Source organism: Balaenoptera ricei, chromosome 15, assembly GCF_028023285.1.
Source record: "Balaenoptera ricei isolate mBalRic1 chromosome 15, mBalRic1.hap2, whole genome shotgun sequence".
In the NCBI taxonomy this organism is placed as follows: Eukaryota; Metazoa; Chordata; class Mammalia; order Artiodactyla; family Balaenopteridae; genus Balaenoptera; species Balaenoptera ricei.
Genome location: NC_082653.1, coordinates 30,378,266 through 30,400,614, shown reverse-complemented (window position 1 = coordinate 30,400,614; position 22,349 = coordinate 30,378,266). Strand labels below are relative to the sequence as shown.

Below are 22,349 nucleotides of genomic sequence, written 5' to 3'. Positions count from 1 at the left end.
TAAAACCCTGAGTAGCGGTCTGAGATTCGAACCTGTATCTAGGCTATTAAGTGACTTCCAGAGCCGTCCATCCACAGCGGTGTTCTCCCTCCGCAGGTCCCGTCTCTGCAGCAGCATCTTCCTATGGAAAACGTCCTTGGAAAACGCTGACAGAGTCTTTTGAGCCTCGGCCGCACCCGTCACTCGCGCAGCATCCGGAAGTAGCGGGCAGTTGGCCGGAAGTGGGGCTGTGCGGCCCGGGTGTAGCTGGAGAAGTCGCCGAGGCGCGGCCACTCGCGGGAGTGGTGACTGGTGTTGCGGCGCCCGCGCTCGACAGGCTCAGGTGAGTAACGGCGGCCAGAGAGGAGGCCGCGGCGGCGCTCCCTGCCGAGCTGGGCTGCGCTTCCCGGCGCGGGCTGCGGGCACCTGTCCAAGGCCCGGCTCTAGGGAGAACCTCGGCGACCCGGAGTTCTGTGGCCTTTGGCAGGCTGCTTACCTGAACCTTGAGTTTTCCTCTGTGAGACGGAGATATAACAGTACTTATTTCACAGGTCTGTTGTGAGGGCGTAGTGAGATATTCTGCCGCTTCTCTTATCACACTTCAATATGCATGCGATTCCCTGAAATCTGGAGGTTCGGATTCTGTAAGCCTGGGGTGGGGCCTGAGATTCTGCGTTTCTCACCAGTTTCCAGGTGAGGCTGATGCCGCTGCTCCGCAGGCCGCACTTTGAGCAGCAGGGCCCTGCGGCATTTTGCTTAGTACCTGGGACAGGTTGAGTCTTCAGTAAATATCAATACGATATATACCCTTTCCCCATTTTTTAACAGATAGTTTCTGGTTGCACAAGTCTAAGGGTGTTATTGATGTCCCCCTCCCTTTTTTTTTCTCCAGGGATAAGAAAAAGAATTGCCATTTCTCTTTCCGTACAAATCATGACACAGCTCTTCTTTCCTGACTCAGGGAGCTTTGGGGCCTCTCCATACCAGTTACGTTCATGGGCCTCCTTGGGTGATGCTTCATTGCCCACTCACTGCAGACCCTTGGACGGGGCTTCATCCTGTGGAGCTGGAGCCAAGTGCTTTAGCACCAACATGGCTAATGTTTTGTGCTTTAGTCATTTGTTGCTGCTGGAATCTGAATTTATGTTTTCTGCACTTTGCTCACACTTTGTGAATAGTAGGAACGGTCGCCTAGATTCTGTGACTCACTGCTCTGAATGGCCTTGGGCAAGCTCTGGGATGAATTTGCTTCTGCCTGGTAGACCAGAATAAAACCTAAAGACTCTGTGCTGCATAAGACAACTGAGAAAGTGAGGTTTTTGGCAGTTATGCACATCTAACTTGTCAGTATGATTTTCTTCCCCATTCATTGGTTTATTTTTCCTGGTCCCCAACAAAGCCTTGTCATTCATCATGCAAATAAGTCAACTTTGATACCAAAGAATTCTGATGTTTCCCCTTCACTTGTCTGAAATACTATACTGTGCAGCCTTGCAAATCTAGGAAAACAGATAAAACCAAATGTTTGGTTGTGCTAACAGTGATAGGTACTTGGACTGTTTATTTGGAAATTTTTTCACATGATTGTGGGTGCAGGTAGTTTACATGTTGGGATTTTTGTCAATCCTCTCGTAGACTGCAGTGCCTAGAGAAAGTTCGTTTTTTGCTATTTTAATTCTCAGGGCTACTCAACACGTTATTTGCTAAAAGAAAAATGGAGTTTGAAGTATCCATTTATTTGTGGTAATTTTATCAGGATATAAGTGGGTTAAATTTTTCTAGCAAAAGAATCAAATCAGAATTAAGGGATGAGATCCGGTAACTGGTAAATTGAATATGCTGAGGGTGTCATATACTTAATCTACAGTTAGCATGGCTGCCTTCCTCCGCCTGGCTCCCCTCCTCTAACTTCTGGACTGTAGTTTAAAACGAAGCTATTCGGCCTTGCTCAGACCTGTACCTGGAAGGTGGAAAGGTAAGATTTCTCACTCTTGTGAAATCACATCATTCAGGGTGGTTTGGACAGTGCCTTTCAGAACAGCCATGGTTGGTCCAGTGGTCTCTGAGGCTCCACTCTGGTTCTTTAGGACCCCTAAAGAGGAGATGGAAAGGAGAGTATCCTTGGGGCACTTAACTAGGAAAGGGGTTTTGTGAAACGATGTCACATAAATTTGAACCTTTAGAGGAGGCGTCGGGAGTTATTGATTGGGCATCTCATAGTGTTCTCTTTCCAGCTTTCTTATGGATTGTCTGGGAGCCCTTAAGTAAGGAGGAACTAACTCTCAGCTATATTTCTCTCTATCTGGGCAAAACATTCTGGCCTCCTCTCCTTTGTAGTGCCTTTTCCCCCCACTCTTCTGCTTTATTGATTCTATATCTTCCTTGTGTTTCTTCCCTTTCCTTCTCCACAGTACTTAATACCCAGCTTCTGAAGTGGTTATATTTCAGATCTGTATACATAGATATGGTGTCTATACAGTTGTGCTAAAAGTTGCATGGTGAAAAAGTGAGTAGCTGCTGTTTGCCATTTGCTATTTCACTCTGCATGGCTCTAAGATTATTTATTTTGTCATCGTTCTGTTACTGGGCATCCACAGAGAAGTTCTACAGGCAATAGGAAGTGCTTGTACTAGAAATAACTTTTCAGCATTTTCCTTGAGTATGTAGGTTGCTTTCTCTGTTCACTGATTGTCTTTTTTCTTTTTATTTATTTATTTATTTTGGCTGCACTGGGTCTTAGTTGCAGCACATGGGATCTTCGTTGTGGCATGCGGGATCTAGTTTCCCGACCAGGGATGGAACCTGGGCCCCCTGCATTGGCAGCATGGAGTCTTACCCACTGGACCACCAGAGAAGTCCCTGATTGTCTTCTTGAAGAACACTTCAATTTCCTGTTAGAACATGCATTTTGTAAATTTAAGTTTTTAAATTAAAAATACATGGCTTGGGGCTTCCCTGGTGGCGCAGTGGTTAAGAATCAGCCTGCCGATGCAGGGGACACGGGTTCGAGCCCTGGTCCGGGAAGATCCCGTATGCCGCGGAGCAACTAAGCCCATGTGCCACAACTATTGAGCCTGTGCTCTAGAGCCCGTGAGCCACAACTACTGAGCCATGCACCACAACTACTGAAGCCCACGCGCCTAGAGCCCATGCTCCGCAACAAGAGAAGCCACCGCAGTGAGAAGCCCGCACACCACAATGAAGAGTAGCCCCCACTCGTCACAAGTAAAAGAAAGCCCACGTGCAGCAATGAGGATCCAACACAGCCAAAAATAAATAAATAAATTTATTAAGAAAAAAAAAATATATGTGGCTTATGTAGTTAAATTCCCTGGTGGCCCAGTGGTTAGGACTCTGCGCTTTCACTGCCAAGGGCACAGGTTCAATCCCTGGTCCAGGAACTAAGATTCCACAAGCCATGCAGCGCCGCCAAAAAAAAAGAAAAAAAAAAAGGCAAATAGTTTGACAGATCTTATAACACTAAAATTAATTCCCTTTCTTTTCTCCCTCCATTTTTGTTACCCAGAGGCACTTTTCAACTATTTGCCTGTTTCTTTTGGCATTCATTGGTGTATTTCTAAATAACATTTGTGTTTCTATTTCTTGATTTCTAGGATATATCTATGTCTATAAAATCTTTTGACTTCTTTGTTATGGACTTTGATGCTCTAGGTCTCTTGTATCATTACTCAGTTTTCTTCTACCCCACTTCCCCTCCCTTTAATGTCCCAACGTAGGTTGCTCATAATTTTTGATGAGGCAGATATTCAAGGTTTATATAAGTAAGATTATGTTATTATTGTTTACAGCTGAGTAAGGAGGGTAATATAACATTTTCTGTCTTGTACAACTTTTTTGTGTTGTTTGGAATTAATCATTTTTGTTGGTCCTCAGATTACCCGTCAGAAATGTAAATCTTCTCTCCTATGTAATATCCATCTCCTCCAGCATAAACTAGTTGCTCTTTGTGTCTGCTCACAGCTGTAGTCCTGGGATCTTCCTTCATCATTATCCTGAGGTTTCCCTTTACTTCCCTTCTATGTTGAACTTATGTATAAACTTCAATTATAGTTCTCTTTACCTTAATACTGGGGCATCTTGTAAACTCATTCCTTCATGTAGATTTTGGTCTTTGAGATCTTCTTTTTGTTCTTTTTATAAGTAGTATATACTAGTGATAGCTAGGATCTTAGACTATTAGAGGTATGAGGAGCTTTTGGGCTCACCTAGTTCTAGTCCTCTAGCTTCCTGGCACCTGGAAACCGTATAGATTGTTTGGGGTCCTCCCCACACCCCTGTCTGGAATCTGACTCCCCTTCTTGTCTCTCCAATACACTAGCAATGTGGGTTTTGGAATCAGATAATCTTTAATGTGATGTCAAACCCCATTCTGTCCCTTGGCTGTGTAATCTTCAGCAGGTTTCTTAATCTTGTGAAGACTCTTTTTTCCTTATCAACAATATGGAGATAATAAAACTTACCTTACAGAAAAGTTGTAAGGATTGGAACTGATGCAGATAAAGCAGCTCATTCAAGGCTTGGCACAGTGGAGACCCTAAGACAGTTGTGGCTCTTGTTATTTCCATCTTGGGACTTAGCCTGTATTTTTTTTTTTTTTTTTGGCTGTGCCGCACAGCATGTGGAATCTTAGTTCCCAGACCAGGGATCGAACCCACGCCCCCCTGCATTGGAAGCGTGAAGTCTTATCACTGGACCAGCAGGGAAGTCCCTTCGCCTGTATCAAAAAGAGCCACATCAAGTCAAAACACTGGATCTACACCAGTCAAACATTGATGTTCCACATGGTTCTTTTGTTCATTTCAGGACCACATACAGTAATCTCATTAAGTACTCTTAGGTAGTATTAATTGCAGTAACTTAAATTATTTAATGTGCTTTTAAAATTATATTATTGGGACTTCCCTGGTGGCACAGTGGTTAAGAATCTGCCTGCCAGTGCAGGGCACACGGGTTCGAGCCCTGGTCCGGGATGATCCCACATGCCGTGGAGCAACTAAGCCCGTGCGCCACAACTACTGAGCCTGTGCTCTAGAGCCTGTGAGCCACAGCTACTGAAGCCCGTGCACCTAGAGCCCGTGCTCCATAACAAGAGAAGCCACCACAATGAGAAGCCCACGCACCGCAAGGAAGAGAAGCCCTCGCTTGCCACAAATAAAGACCGCGTGCAGCAACAAAGACCCAACACACCCAAAAATAAAAATAAAAAAATTAATTAAAAAAAAATAAAATAAAAAATAAAATAAAATTATATTATTTATAAAAGTATTTGTTAAATTAATCCATGTACTCTTCTATTTAACAGTTTTAACCCCAATAAAAAGGGAAAAAAAGTTAATTTATCAAAGGTGTAGCAGAAGGTCTCCCAACAAAGAAGCTACATAGTTACTTTCCTTTTATATAAGTATTGGGTTGGCCAAAAAGTTCATTTGGGAAAACCCGAATGAACTTTTTGGCCAACCCAGTGTATTTTAAGTGATGGCACTTGTTGTGTTCTGTTTGTTCCACTGACTATTTGTATGTACTTTTCCATGTGTTGATGCCTGACATACACTTATTCTGTAAATCACCCTCCTCCTTCTGGAGAGACATATGGGTTTTCAGTTTTTTGCTATTGTTAAAAAAAAAAATTTTGTCTTTTTTTTTTTTTTAAGTTATTTCTTCAGATCTAGTTCCCAAGATGAGAAGAAGGACTTTGAACAATTGCTTTAGTTGCACGTTGTGTTGAACTAAATTTAGATTCCAGGTTCCAAAACAGGTATTCTTTTTTTTTTTTTTTTTTAATATTTATTGATTTATTTATTTGGCTGCGGCAGGTCTCAGTTGCAGCACGCAGGACCTTTGTTGCGGCATGCAGGCATTGCAGAGTGCAGGCTTCTCTCTAGTTGTGGCACGCAGGCTCCAGAGTGCATGGGCTCAGTAGTTGCGGCATGCGGGCTTAGTTGCCCTGCGGCATGTGGGATCTTAGTTCCCCGACCAGGGATCGAACCCACATCCCCTCCATTGGAAGGCAGATTCTTAACCACTGGACCACCAGGGAAGTCCTCTGAAACAGGTATTCTTAAAAGCCCTGTTCTGTCAGCTGAAAAGTTCCATTAATTGCTCGCTCCTTTGTTCCCACCATGCCTGTGCTGCAATATTAATTGAGATTCCTAGTGACTATTTTGAGGCATAAATCTTTAATTATCATCTAAGTGTTAAAGAAAAAATTATTTTAGTACTGTTTTTCTGATGTTTTCTAATTTTTAAAAAGTTGGCCATATGCATTCAGAGGAGTAAGCTAATGGTCTATAGCAAACTTTTTCTGTAAAGGGCCAGATAGTAAATATTTTATGCTTTGCAGGCCATATAGTCTCTGCCAAAATTACTCAACTCTGCTCTTGTAGTGAGAAAGCAGCCATAGACAATATTTAACAAATGGCCTGGCTATGTTCCAATAAAATTTTACTTAGAAAAACAGATGGAGGGCTGGATTTGGGCTCTGAGCCATAGTTTGCTAACACCTGATCTATAGCATCTGGACGCACAGATTGAAACATAGTGGGCAGAATGGTCCCCAGGCCACAGTAAGAAACCAAGCGTATAAAGATTTGACATGAGAGAATTCTGTTCTGGTTCAAAAAGAAATTAGAGCATACATTTCTGCCATCCAGAGAAGCCTGTGTAGCTGGGCTACCTGAAAAAAGCTACTGGCCTGCCCTGCAGTCCTCTATTTCTTATGCTGTGGGCTCTGGAAGGAAGGGACTGACAGGGGAGTTGCTTAGGCATTTCAGAAAGTCATTCTGGCACCCTTAGAACCCTCATGGGATTTTCTGCAGCAAGAGCCCTGTCTGGTCCATATCTTGGCAGCTTAGGGCTCCCTGGGTGTTCTTTGTCAGGCCTTGGCATTTCTCAAGTGGAGGGAAAGACAATAAACATTGAAAGCAAGAGTACAGCAGAGTCATTTTCATAGCCTCTCATGGTTTCTACTATAGGAGAAAAATGGGACTTGTGCTGCTCACAGGCAGGATAATCAACACCTGACTCACTGGAAGCATTGTTAATCTGCCTCCTCCAGAGGAAAGCTGTGCTGCCCCCTTGTCAGCAGGGCAGTTGCATGAATTGGTGCTCCCTGAGCCCAGCTTTGAGATGCTCTTTGTGTCCCACCCATGAATTGACAGTGAGTAGGGCCTGAGCCTTCTGCCCTCCCCCACCAAAGTGGGTGAGTTTTTTTTTTTTTAATTTTTTTGGAGTATCGTTGCTTTACAATGCTGTGTTAGTTTCTGCTGTACAGCAAAGTGAATCAGTTATACATATACATATAGCCCCTCTTTTTTAGTTTTCCTTCCCATTTAGGTCACCACAGAGCACTGAGTAGAGTTCTCTGTGCTATACAGTAGGTTCTCATTAGTTATCTATTTTATGCATAGTAGTGTATATATGTCAATCTCAATCTCCCAATTCATTCCACCCCCCACCCTTGGTATCCATACATTTGTTCTCTACATCTGTGTCTCTATTTCTTCTTTGCAGATAAGTTCATCTGTACCATTTTTTCTAGATTCCACATATAAGCTATATTATATGATATTTGTTTTTCTGACTTACTTCACTCTGTATGACCGTCTCTAGGTCTATCCACGTCTCTGCAAATGGCACAATTTCATTCCTTGTGAGTGAGTTTTTGAGTTTACTTCCCAAGTGCATGACTACTCTGCGATAGTGATTTAGACTGGAGAGGTCTGGAAGGAGGATAGGCATCTTCTAAGAGGTACAGGAACAGCATTAGAACAACCAAATTCTGTAATCAAAAGGAGGAACAGGGAAGGTTATTGTGGGTATAATTAATTAAACTTTACCCCAAATCCCACTTTTTACTTTAACTGTTAGTATGACAGCTTTTACCAACTTTCTTATTCTCCAATTATGCTCTTTATGTGTTGATATCAAAGAGGTGGAATAGATTGCTCACTTTCGTTCCCAGCTTTCTTTTTGGAAATCTGCCTGCCTCCTTCCTGTTGGATGTTAGTGGAACAGCTGTTTCTAAGCATAAAGGAAGTCTGTCCAGAGGACAAAGGAAGTTCAGACTGAGGAGCAGTCCGAAGAACTGCCCAATAGTACCCTGGGTTTGGGGCTTTCCTGTGCCTTTATGCAAGGTACTTGGGGTTTATCCTTGATGTATGCTGTCTTGTGGTTTGGGCGTTCACCAGCATTGAACTTACTTGAGTGGACAGTGGTGTAGTTTTAATCCATTTTTTATAGTGTGTAAATTTTGGTATTATGATAGGTGGAAGCCACTTACTCTTCATCTACCCTTCTTTCAGTATCTGGCACCAATTCTGGCGCAGTCATTTGTGATCCATGGCTCTTGTGATATGCCGAAGATTTCCAGGCAGTTTCTGTGGAATGCCTTCCCATCCAGCTCTAGTCAAGAACCATGTAAACAAGAAATTGCTTGGTCAAACCTGTGAGGACTGTGTTCTGACTGCCAAAATGATCAGTACTGACACCAGAATGGCAGCCACTCTCAAGCTGTTAAAACCTTTAAGATATCGAGCTTTTTGCAATCCTTTTACCTACAGTGCAACCCAAAGTGTGGCATGTTGGAATATGAGAAGCTGCACGTGGCGCAAAGGACAGGACTCTCCAGAAAACAGCCTCTGCCATCCTGCCAAGAAAGTTAACATTTGTAGCACCTCTGCTTCTGGGAGAATTCTGACAATTAGCAGTACCCTCCCCAGTTTGGAAGTCAGCAGGGCTTCTGCCTCTAAGGCCAGCACGTTGAAGCCGGGCTCACCCAGGGCCATGAGAGTTGATGAAGAGGATGTAGAAACTTTTGATTCCTTTGAAGACCCTCGAGTTTTCCTACAGCTAAGACCAGAATACCAGCTTCACAGCTATAACAGGTCTGAGACTTGTCAACCCCTGTCTGTTTCAGAAGGTGAACTAATTTTGCACAAAGTCACAGTTTATCAAGATAATCTCCAGCCTCAAATTATTGCTGACTATTTTTGTAAGCTGAGCTCTTTGCCTGCAGAGCAGCATCCTGTTTTGCTGTCCAGTGCCAGCTTTGCTCTGCTCTGCCAGCTGAGTGTGAAAAACATAAATCTCTTTGATGCCCCAGATCTGATCAGTATTTTGAAAGCCTTTGTCAGTTTAGGAATTCCTCATTCCCATTCAATGCTAGATGTGTTTGAAACCAAATTTTGCCATAAGGTATGGGAGATGAGTCTGGATCAACTTCTCTTGGTGGCTGACCTCTGGCGGTACTTGGGCCACAGAGTACCTCGGTTTTTAAAAATCTTTTTTAGTTATCTTAATTTGCACTGGAAAGAGCTATCCTTGTCCCAGCTGATTCACTTAATTTATATTATAGGTGAAAGTCGTCAGGCACCTCAGGACCTAATGAAAAAATTGGAGTCATTAATCCTCAAGTATATAGATTTGATCAATTTAGAGGAGGTTGGTACAATCTGTTTGGGGTTTTTTAAATCAAGTAGTAGTCTCTCTGAATTTGTCATGCGGAAAATGGGAGACCTGGCTTGTGCTGACATGCAGCATCTGAGTAGTTATGCCTTAGTGAATATTCTTAAAATGTTCCGTTTCACTCATGTGGATCACGTAAATTTCATGAAACAGTTTGGACAGATTGCTCCTCAGCGAATTCCTTCCCTGGGAGTTCAAGGTGTCATGCACCTGACTCTTGCCTGCTCGGCCTTACGCATCCTGGATGAAGGGGTAATGAATGCTGTGGCTGCTTCTTTGCCTCCTAGGGTAGCATACTGTCGAAGTAAAGATGTTGCCAAGATTCTGTGGTCATTTGGAACTCTGAATTATAAGCCACCCAATGCAGAAGAGTTTTATTCTAGCCTGATAAATGAGATTCACAGAAAGATGCCTGAGTTCAACCGATACCCAGAACACCTGCTCACCTGCCTGCTGGGCCTGGCATTTTCTGAGTACTTTCCAGTAGAGCTCATAGATTTCGCTTTGAGTCCAGGGTTTGTCAGGTTAGCTCAGGAGAGAAGTAAGTTTGAGGTCACCAAGGAGCTGTATACTCTTGATGGTACAGTTGGCATTGAGTGTCCAGATTACAGAGGCAATCGTCTTAGTTCTCACCTTCAGCAAAAGGCATTGGAAATGCTGTGGAATTTAGCAAGGAAGGATATGAACTCAAAGCCTGAATTCCTAGAAGCTCTCTTTTTACTTGAGACCATGTTGGGTGGGCCCCAGTATGTCAAACACCATATGATTTTGCCTCATACCCGATCTTCTGATTTAGAGGTTCAGCTTGATGTTAACATGAAGCCATTACCGTTTAACAGAGAAGCCACACCAACTGAAGATGTAGCCAAATTAAGGCTTAAGCATGTGGGAATCAGCCTTACAGATGATTTGATGAATCAGCTACTAAAAGGGAAATCAAGAGGGCATTTGCAGGGGGAAACTGAGTCAGACAGTGGGCAGCAGCCCATGAAATTAGAGGAGGAGGCGGCCATACCTATGGGGAGCTCCCTTTGCAATACAGCAGACAGATTGGAGGCCATGGAGATGGCTGGCCTGTGCCCCCCGGCCTGCAGGCAGGCCCCGCAAGTGAAGCTCGCTATTCAGTTGACAAACAAGAACCAGTATTGCTATGGTTCCAGGGATCTGCTTGGACTACATAATATGAAGAGGCGGCAGCTGAATCAGCTTGGGTACCATGTGGTGGAGTTATCTCACTGGGAATGGCTCCCACTATTGAAACGAACTCGCTTAGAAAAGCTGGCCTTTCTCCATGAGAAAGTGTTCACCTCTGCTCTCTGAAGGGCCTTCAGGGTCATTTCTAGTCATAAATGCTGTAGATGTGCACTGTGCCATGTGTTGTGAAACAGTTATAAAAGCCAGAATGTAGATTTGGTAATAAAATCATCTGTTGAGGAGACTTAGTTGTGTTCTTGTCTGTGGCAGATAGAAGTTAGCCTACGTTACTGTGAATTAATTGTAACCTGGTTCAGTTGTATAAGTTGCTGTTAATTTGTGCAGGTAAATAATAAACATCTTAAAATGTCTTATGGTCAAGTAACTCCTATCTCATTTTCCTTTCTGTTTACCGGCCTCATCTCATGGTTATTTTGAATTTTTAGGACAGAAGTGTAGTCAGGCATTGTCTAAAGCTCATTTTAAAAAAGTGGTTTTCTTATACTTCGTTTTAAATAAGAATCTTTTACAGCTTCACTTACATTTCACCATTTTTCCCCCATGCATGTTTTCTTCACACCCTCTAAAATTAAAGTCCTTTTCATTTTCGTTTAATTTGGTTGGTTGTCCTTAGTTGCTGGTTCTTCCTGTTTCAAAGAACCATTTCAGAATTAGCTTAATATCTTCCTCTTAGCCCCCTCGTCTGCATTTCTACTTCTCTTACATAATTCCCCCTCACCCCACTCCCAAGGATATTTTCTCCTTAAAATTGGACCTAGAAGAGTAGAATTACATGAGTGCCTGTTGGGCCAGTGGTTCCCAAATCTGGTGACCAGGCAGAATGTTTTTCATGGCAAGTAGCTCTGACAAGAAGGAAATGTATTACTCCCATAATATGTGGTCTAGGGGGCTTCAGGTTTGTATTAGAGCCGCAAGCATAAGAAGATTATATATATGTAAGAAACTTAATACAGGTAACTTCTATAAACACTTGGGGTCTATGAGAATTTGTTTTAAAATGGACTCCTCCCACCATTATTTAGGTTCCTCTCAAAAGTCACTTCCCCATCCATGCTAACTAAAATTACCCCATTGGCCTTTGATCATGCTCTGTCACCTTCAGCTTCATTATCCTCATTGCATTCAGCAGTATCAGAAATTATTCTTTATTTACTTACTGGTTTCCCTGTTGGAAGGTAGCTCCTTGAGTTAACTTTGTCTAGAATTTATCTGCAGTGCCTAGAATGGGTCCTGGGACATAATAATGTTTAGTGAGTGTGGTCGGGGAATTTAGAGTGGTTGGGCATTGCTGGAGAGTTGGGGGTAGAAGGAAGGCAGAGGGTGGGGCTAGAGAGAGAGAGAGAATATCTGGGTCACAAGCCTTATGGCCTTGTTAAAGAGCGTAGGTTTACAGGGGCTAGAGTGCCTCTAAAGGGTCTAAGTCAGGGAGTAATTGAGAGATTCATGTTTTAGAAACGTTAGGTAAAAAGCAGGATAGAACTAGACTGAGTGGTGGGGGTGTGCGAGATCAATCAGGGAGAATATTTCACAAATGTGTGCAAGAGCTCATGTGAGAGACAATGAAGGCCAAAATTATGGGAATGGAAAGTTTAAATTTCAAAGATGTTTGGAAGGGGAAAAAGAGCAATACTTGCTAATTGATCAGTTTGGGGAATGATGATTTTAGTGCCTAGATTGATAGGGAGTCAGCAACTAAAATTGAGACTAAAGCAGGAAATGTGTTTGGGTACAGAGTTAATGCTGAGTCTGCCTGGGTCATGCTGAGATGGGCCTCTAGGCAGAAGGGTCCAGGCTGGGGTCTCAAATGGGCATGAGGTCAGATGGCAGAACCATGAGTGAAATTGCCTAGGACAGGTGGAAAGTAGGTTATTGCAGGTAGGGAGGGGAAAAGATGACCAAGAGTAGAATACCAGAATTTATAGGGAGGGCAAAGCAAAGGGATCCAGTGATAAAGACAGGAAAAGAACAGTTAGATAATCAGACTTAGGAAAAAATAGGGGCATAGAAGTAAGTCTGGGCTCCCCAAGACCACTTTCACTAGAATGATTCACAGAACTAAGAAAAACTTATAGTTGTGGTTTATTATAGTGAAAGGATACAGATTAAAGTCAGCAAAAGAAAAAGGCACACAGTGTAGAGTCTAGGAAAGGCCAGTCACAAGCTTTCAGTTGTCCTTGTCCAGTGGAGACATACAGTCTGCTCTTAGTTCATCCCAACAATGATGTTTGCCAATATGTACAGATACTGCCAGTCAGGGAAGCTCACCTGAGTCTTGGTGTGCAGGGTTGTTATTTGGGGTCAGTCATGTAGACATGGAGTGAGTGCCCACATGGCTGACCTTAGTTACTCAGTCCCCAGCCCCTCCAGAGGTCCAGCTTATACAGCATGACCCAAGGCTCCCACCATAAATTACTTTGTTAGTGTAAACTATCTGGTGTGGCCCAAGGTCCTAGATGTATATATGACAGTCTTATCAGGCACAGTGTTCCAAAGGCTTAGAGATTATATCCCAGGACTTGGTGAAGTTTCTTTGGAATGTGCAAGACTTGAATACCCCAAACCTGCTGAGTTAACCTTTCACTGCACAGAAGCCAAGGGTAAAGAGTATTTCAAAAAGGAAAGGGTTTGTATAGTCAGTTGCTAGGGAGAGAGCAATTAAGGCAAGAACTGAAAAATCTTCAATCAGTTTAGCAACTTGGATATCACTGATGACCTTAACAATAGCAATTTGAATTGAATTGTCAGGGCAAAAGCTAGACTGCGCACCTGTTGAATGAGTGGAGTTAAGGAATGGATTGCAAATATTGAGGCAATTCCTTGGGAACCTTTGAAGGGATGGGGAAACTTGAGCAGGATTTAGAATGGGACTAGGATTGCCAGATAAAATATAGTATGCCCAGTTAAATTTGAATTTCAGATAAGTAGTGAATAATGTTTTTTAAAATACATGTAAAATTGGCCATTTTAAACAAAGTGTACAATTCAGTGATATTTAGTACATTGATAGTGTTGTGTAGCCAGTCATCACTATCTACTTGCAGAACAGTTTCTTCACCCCCAAAGGAAACTCCATACCCATTAAGCAGTCACCCTACATTTCCCCCTTCCTCAGACCCTGGCAGCCACTAATCTGCTTTGTCTCTATGGATTTGCATATATGGATATTTTATATAAATGGAATTATACAATATGCAGCTTTCTGTGTCTGACTTCTTCTACTTAGCATAATATTTTCAAGGTTCATGCATGTTATAGCATGTACTAGTACTTCACTCCTTTTTATGGCCAAAAAATACTCCATTTCATATATATACAATATCTTATTTATCCACTCATCAGTTGATGGACATTGGGTTGTTTTCACATTTTAGCTGTTATGAATAGTGCTGCTGTGGACACTCATATACAAATTTTTGTTTGAACACCTGTTTTCAGTACTTTTGGGTATATACCTAGGAGTGAAATTGCTGGGTCATGTATTAATTCTATGTTTAACTTATTGAGGAACCACCATACTTCCGCAGTGGCTGTACCATTTTACATTCCTACCAGAATATACTAGGGTTCCAATTTCTCCACATCTTTGCTATTTAAAAAAAATAGCCATCCTAGTGGATGTGAAGTGATACCTCATTGTGGTTTTGATTTGCATTTCCCTAGTGACTGATGATGTTTAGTATCTTTTCAATCTTAATATCAAGTATTCCAACCCATGAACACAGGATGTCTTTCCATTTACTTAGCTCTTTAATTTCTTTCCTTTTTTTTTTTTCCTTAAAATAAATTTATTTATTTATTTATTTAGGTTGTGTTGGGTCTTCTTCGTTGCTGTGCACGGGCTTTCCCTCTAGTTGTGGCGAGTGGGGTGCTACTCTTTGTTGCGGTGCGCAGGCTTCTCATTGCGGTGGCTTCTCTCGTTGCAGAGCACGGGCTCTAGGCGTGCGGGCTTCAGTAGCTGTGGCATGCGGGCTCTAGAGTGCAGGCTCAGTAGTTGTGACGCATGGGCTTAGTTGCTCTGCAGCATGTGGGATCTTCCCGGACCAGGGCTTGAACCCGTGTCCCCTGCATTGGCAGGCAGATTCTTAACCACTGTGCCACCAGGGAAGTCCAGTCTTTAGTTTCTTTCAACAACATTTTGTAGTTTTCAGTGTATAAGTTTTGCACCTTCTCAGTTAAATTTATTCCTAAGTATTTTATTTTTTTTGATGCTATTATAGATGGAATTTTCTTAATTTCCTTTATGAATTGCTCATTGCTAGTGTATAGAAATACAACTGATTTATCCTGCACCTTTGCTCAGTTCTTTTATTAGCTCTTCTAAGTTTTGTGTATGTATATGTGTATATTCTTTAGGATTTTCTATATATGGGATCATGTCATCTGTGTATAGAGATAGTTTTACTTCTTCCTTTCCACTTTGGATACTTTTTAATTTCATTTTCTTCCCTAATTGCTCTGGCTAGAACTTCTAGACAAAGTTGAATCGTAGTGGTGAAAGCAGGCATCCTCGTCTTGTTCCGGATCTTAGGGGGAATGCTTTTAGTCTTTCACCACTGAGTATGATATTAGCTGTGGATTTTTCGTAAATGTCCTTTGTTGTGTTGAGGAAGTTCCTTTCTATTCGTAGTTTGCTGAATGTGCAATAAATAATTTTTTAGTGTATGTCCCAAGTAGTACATGGAACATTCTTACACTAAACAAACAACCAAAAAAATCCATTGTTTATCCAAATTTCAGATTTAAGTGGGCATTTAAAATTTTTATTTGCTAAATTGACAACCCTAGGAAAGACAAGGCTGGGTTCTTTTGAGGTGGCCGATGGGGGCAGAAGAGACTTGAATGTTGTTTACATGTTGAGGAAAGGGTCCAATAGTCAGAGGTAAGTTGAAGATTCAAGAGAGAGACAAGAACAGATGGAGTAAGGCCCTGGAGGAGAAGGACAGAGTTAGGGTCAGGTTTGTATGTGAGGAGCTTGGTTGCCTTACCTGGGTTCCCATATAATTTTTCTGACACTGCTATTAAGGTACCGAGTAAATGGTATTAGAACCCTTCCCCATCTGTGCCTTGTTTTGATCCTGTGAGTTTCTTAAGAGTAAAAACTGTGTCCACTTGTGCCTAGCAGAGTGTCTTGCACATAGTAAGCTCTTGAAGGGTGAATTGGCTCCAGGTGTATAACATTGCAAGCTTCTTTTGGGCCTACACCTGTGTTCTGGTCTTCCTGCTTCCCTCTCATCGGTGGGTGACTATGTGGGATAGGCTGGGACAGCTGTCTTTCATTTTAACCAGCTATAAAAAAATGCACACAAGTCAGATTTTTTACTTGGATGGACCAGTAACTCAATTTAGAAATTATAAGAAGTACTGTACTTCTTTAAAAGCTGAAGTGCCCAATTTATGAAATTGCTCAGTGCCTTGGTATTCTACCCGCTCTTTGATGCTAAATGCTTTTCTCTTATTTGACAGGTAATCTTTTTTTTTTTAATTCTGTAACCTGTTTGAGCCTAGTCTTTAAAATATGTGTATTTGCCAGAATTACTTTCCATTACATTTTCATGAGACTCAAAAATCAGCTTGTATAACTCAGCTATGGCAACTTCTTTGTAAGCCAAAGGAAGATGGATGCACAGGTGTCCAGAAAGTGTTATGGTCACCTTATTCTCTTCTAAGTTATCCCTCCACACTTCCCCATCTCTAGGTTCTGAGTCTTCAGCAACAAAAAGGTTTGCTTGGCTGCTTTAAGCTCCAAGGAAGCACAGACAGAAACCTTCCAGATAGGATGTCCCAGTTTGCTTGGGACTTTCCTGGTTTTAGCACTGAAAGTTCCATGTTCTGAAAAAACCCCTCAGTCCTGGGTATACCATATTGTTGGTCACCCTACCTCTGGGTCCCTTCTCAGTCCTTCCCTTGCATTTTCCTTTCCTCAGCCTGAGTACAGGGAGGCAGAGGAGAAAGGTCTGTCTGCATGTGGACCTCCAGTCCTGTAGGGGCTGTCAGCTGCAAGAAATACTCTGAGCATGTATCTAGAGCCTCATTCTTCTTTTTCTTTTTTAAATTTATTTATTTATTTATTTATGGGTGTACCCAGGCTTTCTCTAGTTTTGGCGAGCGGGGGCCACTCTTCGTTGCAGTGCGCAGGCTTCTCATTGCGGTGGCTTCTCTTGTTGTGGAGCACGGGCTCTAGGCGCGCAGGCAGTAGTTGTGGCATACGGGCTCTAGAGCGCAGGCTCAGTAGTTGTGGCGCATGGGCTTAGTTGCTCCGCAGTATCTGGGATTTTCCTGGACTAGGGCTTGAACCCATGTCCCCTGCATTAGCAGGTGGATTCTTAACCACTGCACCACCAGGGAAGTCCCTCAAGTTTGTTTCTTATAGTGTGGGTAGTGGAATTAAACTGGAGTCTTCAGTTGAGGAGCTTAGATCTGGGTGAGGAACTTTAAGACTTCTGTGGTAATAGAGTATTTGGATTTATAAAAGGACAGTACAAGGGATCCTTGTGATGGAACTGTTCTGTATCTTGACTTTGGTACACACAAAGTGATTACATAAATCTGTGCATAGAATAAAATTGCACAGAACTTAATAAACAGGCACACACAAATGAGTACATGTAAAACTGGTGAAATCTGAGTAGGATCAGTGGATCGTATCATTGTCAACTTCCTGGTAGTAATGTTGCACTATAACTATGCAAAATGTTATCATTGAGGGAAACTGGTTAAAGTTATGTGAGATCTCTTTGTATTGTTTCTTACCATGCACATGAATCTACAATGACCTAAAAATTAGAGGTTTAATTAAAATTTTTAAAAATAAAAGATTTCTTAGAAGGTAACTTTGAAATCCTTGAGATACTCAGTAATATGTTATACATAGTTCATTTTTCTCCTTCATCCTCTTAAAAAATCCCTTCCTTTAAAAAAAAATAAGGAGAATGTCAAGGGAAAAACAGACTGCTAGTTTATTTCTAAGTAGTTTGTACTTTGATATTCTTCTTTGATATCTTCAGAAAGCCATTTGCAAAGATAGCCCCTCATATAGTACAAAAAAGATAGTGTGAACACATCAGCCAGAGGAAAGGAAAACCACTTGAAGGGTGAATTGCCTCTAAGTGGTGCAGAATTGCTGTTGTCATCTCGGAGGTTAATGGCAGACTTTTTATTAGTGTCATTTCTCTCCCTAGTTATAAGCCTTCTATGACTTTCCTCTGACAAGTAGCTTTCAAATTCTTTTACTACAGCGCTTAGTAAGAAATACGTTTTTCATCAAAACCCAGAACAGAGTGTTTCATATGTACATATATCTGAAACTAAAGTTTCACAAAATACTGATCACCCTCATGTATGATGCATTCTGACCTTTTCTTTCTTTTCTCCTTAATTTTTTAAAATGCTGGTTACGGCTCAGTAATTTGAGTTCTTGATTCTTGATCTGCAGTTTGGAAACATACTGCCTCAGTGCACCAGGTAAAGTAGTCTAAAGCCCCTTGGCATGTCATTCAGGGCCCTTCCCATCACTACCATCTGCCTTTCCAGCCCTGCTTCCTCCAGCTAAGTGGCATATTCAGCATTTCCTGGATTGGCCTCACGTTGTCCTGTTTCTGTGCCTTGACTCTTACTGGTCCTTCTCCCTAGTGCCCTTCCCATTTTGTTCCTGTTCTTGTCTCTTGGCTCCTATAGTCAAGCACATATTGTACTATTTACCACTAGTATGTAGTATCTGTCCTTCTTCAGAGTTGCCCATGAGGTCAGACATGTGTCTTAGTTGTCTCTAGTTCAAACGTTACTCCTGTGAATTCTTCCCTGACTTCTGGGTATACCTTTGGCCAGTGTTTTCAGTCTTTTTCATCAAAAGCCACAGTACATTTTATATTGAACCTAGTATATATTTGTTATATGTATTTGTATAAAACTGAAACAAAAGTCTCATGAAATAATGCACTATGTGCACTTTGGTATTTTGTACTTTTTTAGTTCATATTTCTTTTCTTCAACCTATAACTTGATTTTAAAACAACAAATTGAAAAACATAGATTAGACCATCCTTCCCTACTCTTAATGTCATCTGTGAAAAGCTCTGTTACAAACCCTTGTATTCCATAATCACTGTTGGAAGGAAGTTTGTAATGCTTCAAGACTTGAGGACAGGACCATGTTATTTAACTTTTATTCCCAAAAAAAGACTTATAGAGAATATTTACTGCAGCTTTTCTTCATAGTAAAAAAATTAAAAATATAAGTATTAGGTCAATGGAGAAATAAACTGTGTTTTAGTCATACAGTGGAATACTATGAAGAAGTTAAAATGAACAAACTAGATATACACATTTCAACATGAAAAAACTTAAAATAATGGTTAATAGAAAAGCATGTTGCAAGATAATACATGGTAAATTATCATTAAGGTACATTAATGAGACATGAACGTGGCAAAATGTTAGCATTTGCTAAATCTAGGTGGTGGGTAGAAGAGTGTCTACTATGTTATATTCTTTACCTTTTTATCTAAAATATTTTGTAATGAAAAAGTCTTTGTAATGAAAATTGATATCTGCTTATAAATATTTATTATCTTGCTATCTTATAATGCCATATTGTCTGGCTCCAAGCTGCTTCTTTGAACTGCAGGACACTTTAGCCATGATCTGTGGTGCCCAGCTTATACTCAGACACGGTCTCTCTTGTACTTATATGCCAAATTTGGATAAGGAGCCTATAATTTGTGAGTATTCACTGGAGAGTGCAGTGAATTCAGGTAGCTTGGCTATTTCCTAGGCAGTGCTGAGGAGGCCGTCTTCCTGGATGAGACTGCATTTTCATATGGTGAGCCATTGTTTTTTTTCTGTGTTAAGCATTAAGGCAGGAAATACTTGCCTTAAAAGATCAGGAGTGTTGGAACCAGAGAGAGGAAAAGATCATACACAGACCTCAGTGGCAACCAGAGTCATATAGAATCCTACAATGTTTGGGCATCACTATTTCCTAAAGAAACAGATACCATGATTTGTAAGATTTTCTTTAAAGGGTCTGCTACTCTAATCCTGTAATGGCACAGTCAGTTGTTTTAGTTTGCTCTCCAGTCCTAATTTGTTTTCAGTCACTTTTTCCCCAATCATTCTTTATTATTATTATTTTATTATTATTGTTATTAGACTATTTAAGAGTAGTTTTAGGCTTACAGAAAAATTGATCAAATAATACAGAGTACCCATATGCGTCCTCTCCCTTGCATACAGTTTCCCTATTATTAACGTCTTGCATTAATATGGTATATCTTATAATTGGTAAGCCAATATTGATATATTATTTTTATCTGACGTCCATAGTTTACATTAAGGTTTATTCTTTGTGTTGTACAGTTCTGTGGATTTTCACAAATGTATAATGCCATGTATTACAGTATCATACAGAATAGTTTTACCACCTGACCATTTCATTTTTATCTCCACTCCAGTTCCTAGCATAGGGCTTGTAAATGTTACATGAATGTGCAGTGTTATCTCATCTAAAATTAAATATGACCAATCAAATTCAGTAGAGTTTGAAAAACATTTAAAGAACAATCTTCCACAACCAACTAGAGCCTATCTTAGGAATAAAAAGGTGGCTTAAAATTGGAAATTTTGGGACTTCCCTGGTGGCGCAGTGGTTAAGAATCTGCCTGCCAATGCAGGGGACACAGATTCGATCCCTGGTCCGGGAAGATCCCACATGCCGCGGAGCAACTAAGCCCATGCACCACAACTACTGAGCCTGCACTCTAGAGCCCACGAGCCACAACTACTGAGCCCCCGTGCCACAACTACTGAAGCCCACACGCCTAGAGCCCGAGCTCCAAAACAAGAGAAGCCACTGCAATGAGAAGCCCACGCACGGCAACGAAGAGTAGCCACTGCTCACCACAACTAGAGAAAGCCTGCGCGCAGCAACGAATACCCAACGCAGCTGAAAATAAATAAATAAATAAATTAATTAATTTTAAAAAATTGGAAAATGTGTTATATCTCATTAATCTGTCAAATAAGAAAAATAATAAAACTCAATACATAGAGACAATCTGAATTCAAAGCATATCCCTGATTTTCAAAAACTTATGAAAATCAGAGTGCTTTATTAACAGAAAGAATGTTTCAGTCTACCAATCAGCATTATGTTCAAAGATGAAACACTAGAGGCGTTTTCTAATGGGAACAAAACAAGCATGGCAACTCTAATATTATTTTATATAATTCTGGCAGTTCTAGCTAATATAGTAAGATGAGAGACAGAAATTAAGAGTTACCATTTTAAGAAAGAGGCTCTCATTATTATTGAGATTGTAGAACCGCCTGCCCCCCCCCCCAAATCCCTGAAAATTTGTTAAAATCAATGAGCTCAATAGGATAACTGAGGGACTTCCCTGGTGGTCCAATGGTTAAGACTCCTCACTTCCACTGCAGGGGGCCCAGGTTCGATCCCTGGTTGGGGAACTAAGATCCCTCTTGCTGTGTGGTGTGGCCAAATAAATAAATAAATAAATAAAAAGATAACACATAATAAGGATACAAAAGTGAAAAGCTTTCCTAATATAGCAATAAGTGGTTAGAAAAATTAACAGTATAAAAGGATCCTATTCATAAATAGCAACCTTATCAAGAAACATGTAGGACCCTTAAAGAAAAATCAAGGGCTTGCCTGATGACGCAGTGGTTAAGAATCCGCCTGCCAATGCAGGAGACACGGGTTCGAGCCCTGGTCCAGGAAAATCCCACATGCCACAGAGCAGCTAAGCCCGTGCGCCACAACTACTGAGCCTGCGCTCTAGAGCCCATGAGCCACAACTACGGAGCCCGCATGCCACAACTATTGAAGCCCGTGCACCTAGAGCCCGTGCTCCACAACAAGAGAAGCCACCACAATGAGAAACCTGTGCACTGCAACAAAGAGTAGCCCCCGCTCACCGCAACTAGAGAAAACCCATGCCCAGCAACGAAGACCCAATGCAGCCAATAAATAAATAAATATATTTATTTTAAAAAGTTATACTAAGACAAAAAAAAAGACAAAATCTGCTTAATATTTTTAATCTTAGTATTACATAATGATAGTAAGAAGTTGCAAACAACCAAAATGTCCGCCTATAAGAGGATGGTTTGTTATTTATTTATACCCCATCCTGTTCCAAAATGATTTTAAGGTAGCTTTCACAACATACATTAAAAATAAGTGAAGAATTCAGGCAGAGAGAAATTTGAGGTATGGGCCACAGATTTCATTCTGAGTTTTCTAGTAGCCAAAGTAAAGAAAAGATCATGATCAATTATATGATTCATATTCGTACTTAAAATATTGAGTTGATTGGAAGAAGCAACTGTTCTAGTACTGAGACCAAAGAGAGAATTTTCTCATGGATCTCAAAGAGAGGATGCCATGCAGAATAGAGAACGATCATTTTGACAACCTAATAAAACAGCACCCAACTTTATAGAGCTGTTTCGTATAAAATTCCTTGCTAATAGCCACACAGAACCAGTGAACTATTTGGTAAAGAGTATTTGCAGTGGGGCAAGGAATGTGGTCACATCTGGGCAACTGCATCTCATGCTACCATTTACTATTGTTTTTTGTTTGTTTGTTTTGTTTTTCACTCAGTCCCATGTAATTAATTTTTTTTTTCATCTTGATCTTTTGTTAGCAC

General features: G+C 41.2%; 2 protein-coding genes across 13 annotated transcripts in view; both read left to right on the top strand.

Moving 5' to 3' along the window:
• The first annotated feature begins 234 nt into the window (after positions 1 to 234).
• UBOX5 (U-box domain containing 5) overlaps positions 235 to 22,349 on the top strand; it is a 41,921-nt gene continuing 19,806 nt past the window's right edge. For 5 of the 10 annotated variants that reach the window (XM_059896652.1, XM_059896643.1, XM_059896645.1 and 2 more), the window contains exon 1: positions 1,865 to 1,954. The gene's annotated coding sequence lies outside the window, so the exon portion shown is untranslated. Of the gene's footprint in view, positions 323 to 1,864; positions 1,955 to 8,833; positions 8,918 to 22,349 lie in introns of those variants that run through there. The other 5 variants (XM_059896650.1, XM_059896648.1, XM_059896646.1 and 2 more) reach the window with 5 other exon arrangements.
• On the top strand, positions 236 to 10,900 carry FASTKD5 (FAST kinase domains 5). 3 transcript variants are annotated; one of them, XM_059896641.1, is made up of 2 exons: positions 236 to 322; positions 8,301 to 10,900. In XM_059896641.1, exon 2 carries the CDS (start codon positions 8,338 to 8,340, stop codon positions 10,780 to 10,782), a length of 2,445 nt encoding a protein of 814 aa, XP_059752624.1. In that variant the 5' UTR covers positions 236 to 322; positions 8,301 to 8,337; the 3' UTR covers positions 10,783 to 10,900. The 3 variants fall into 3 exon arrangements, with proteins under 3 accessions (XP_059752624.1, XP_059752623.1, XP_059752625.1); XM_059896640.1 differs by lacking the exon at positions 236 to 322 and adding an exon at positions 1,869 to 1,954; XM_059896642.1 differs by lacking the exon at positions 236 to 322 and adding an exon at positions 8,063 to 8,132.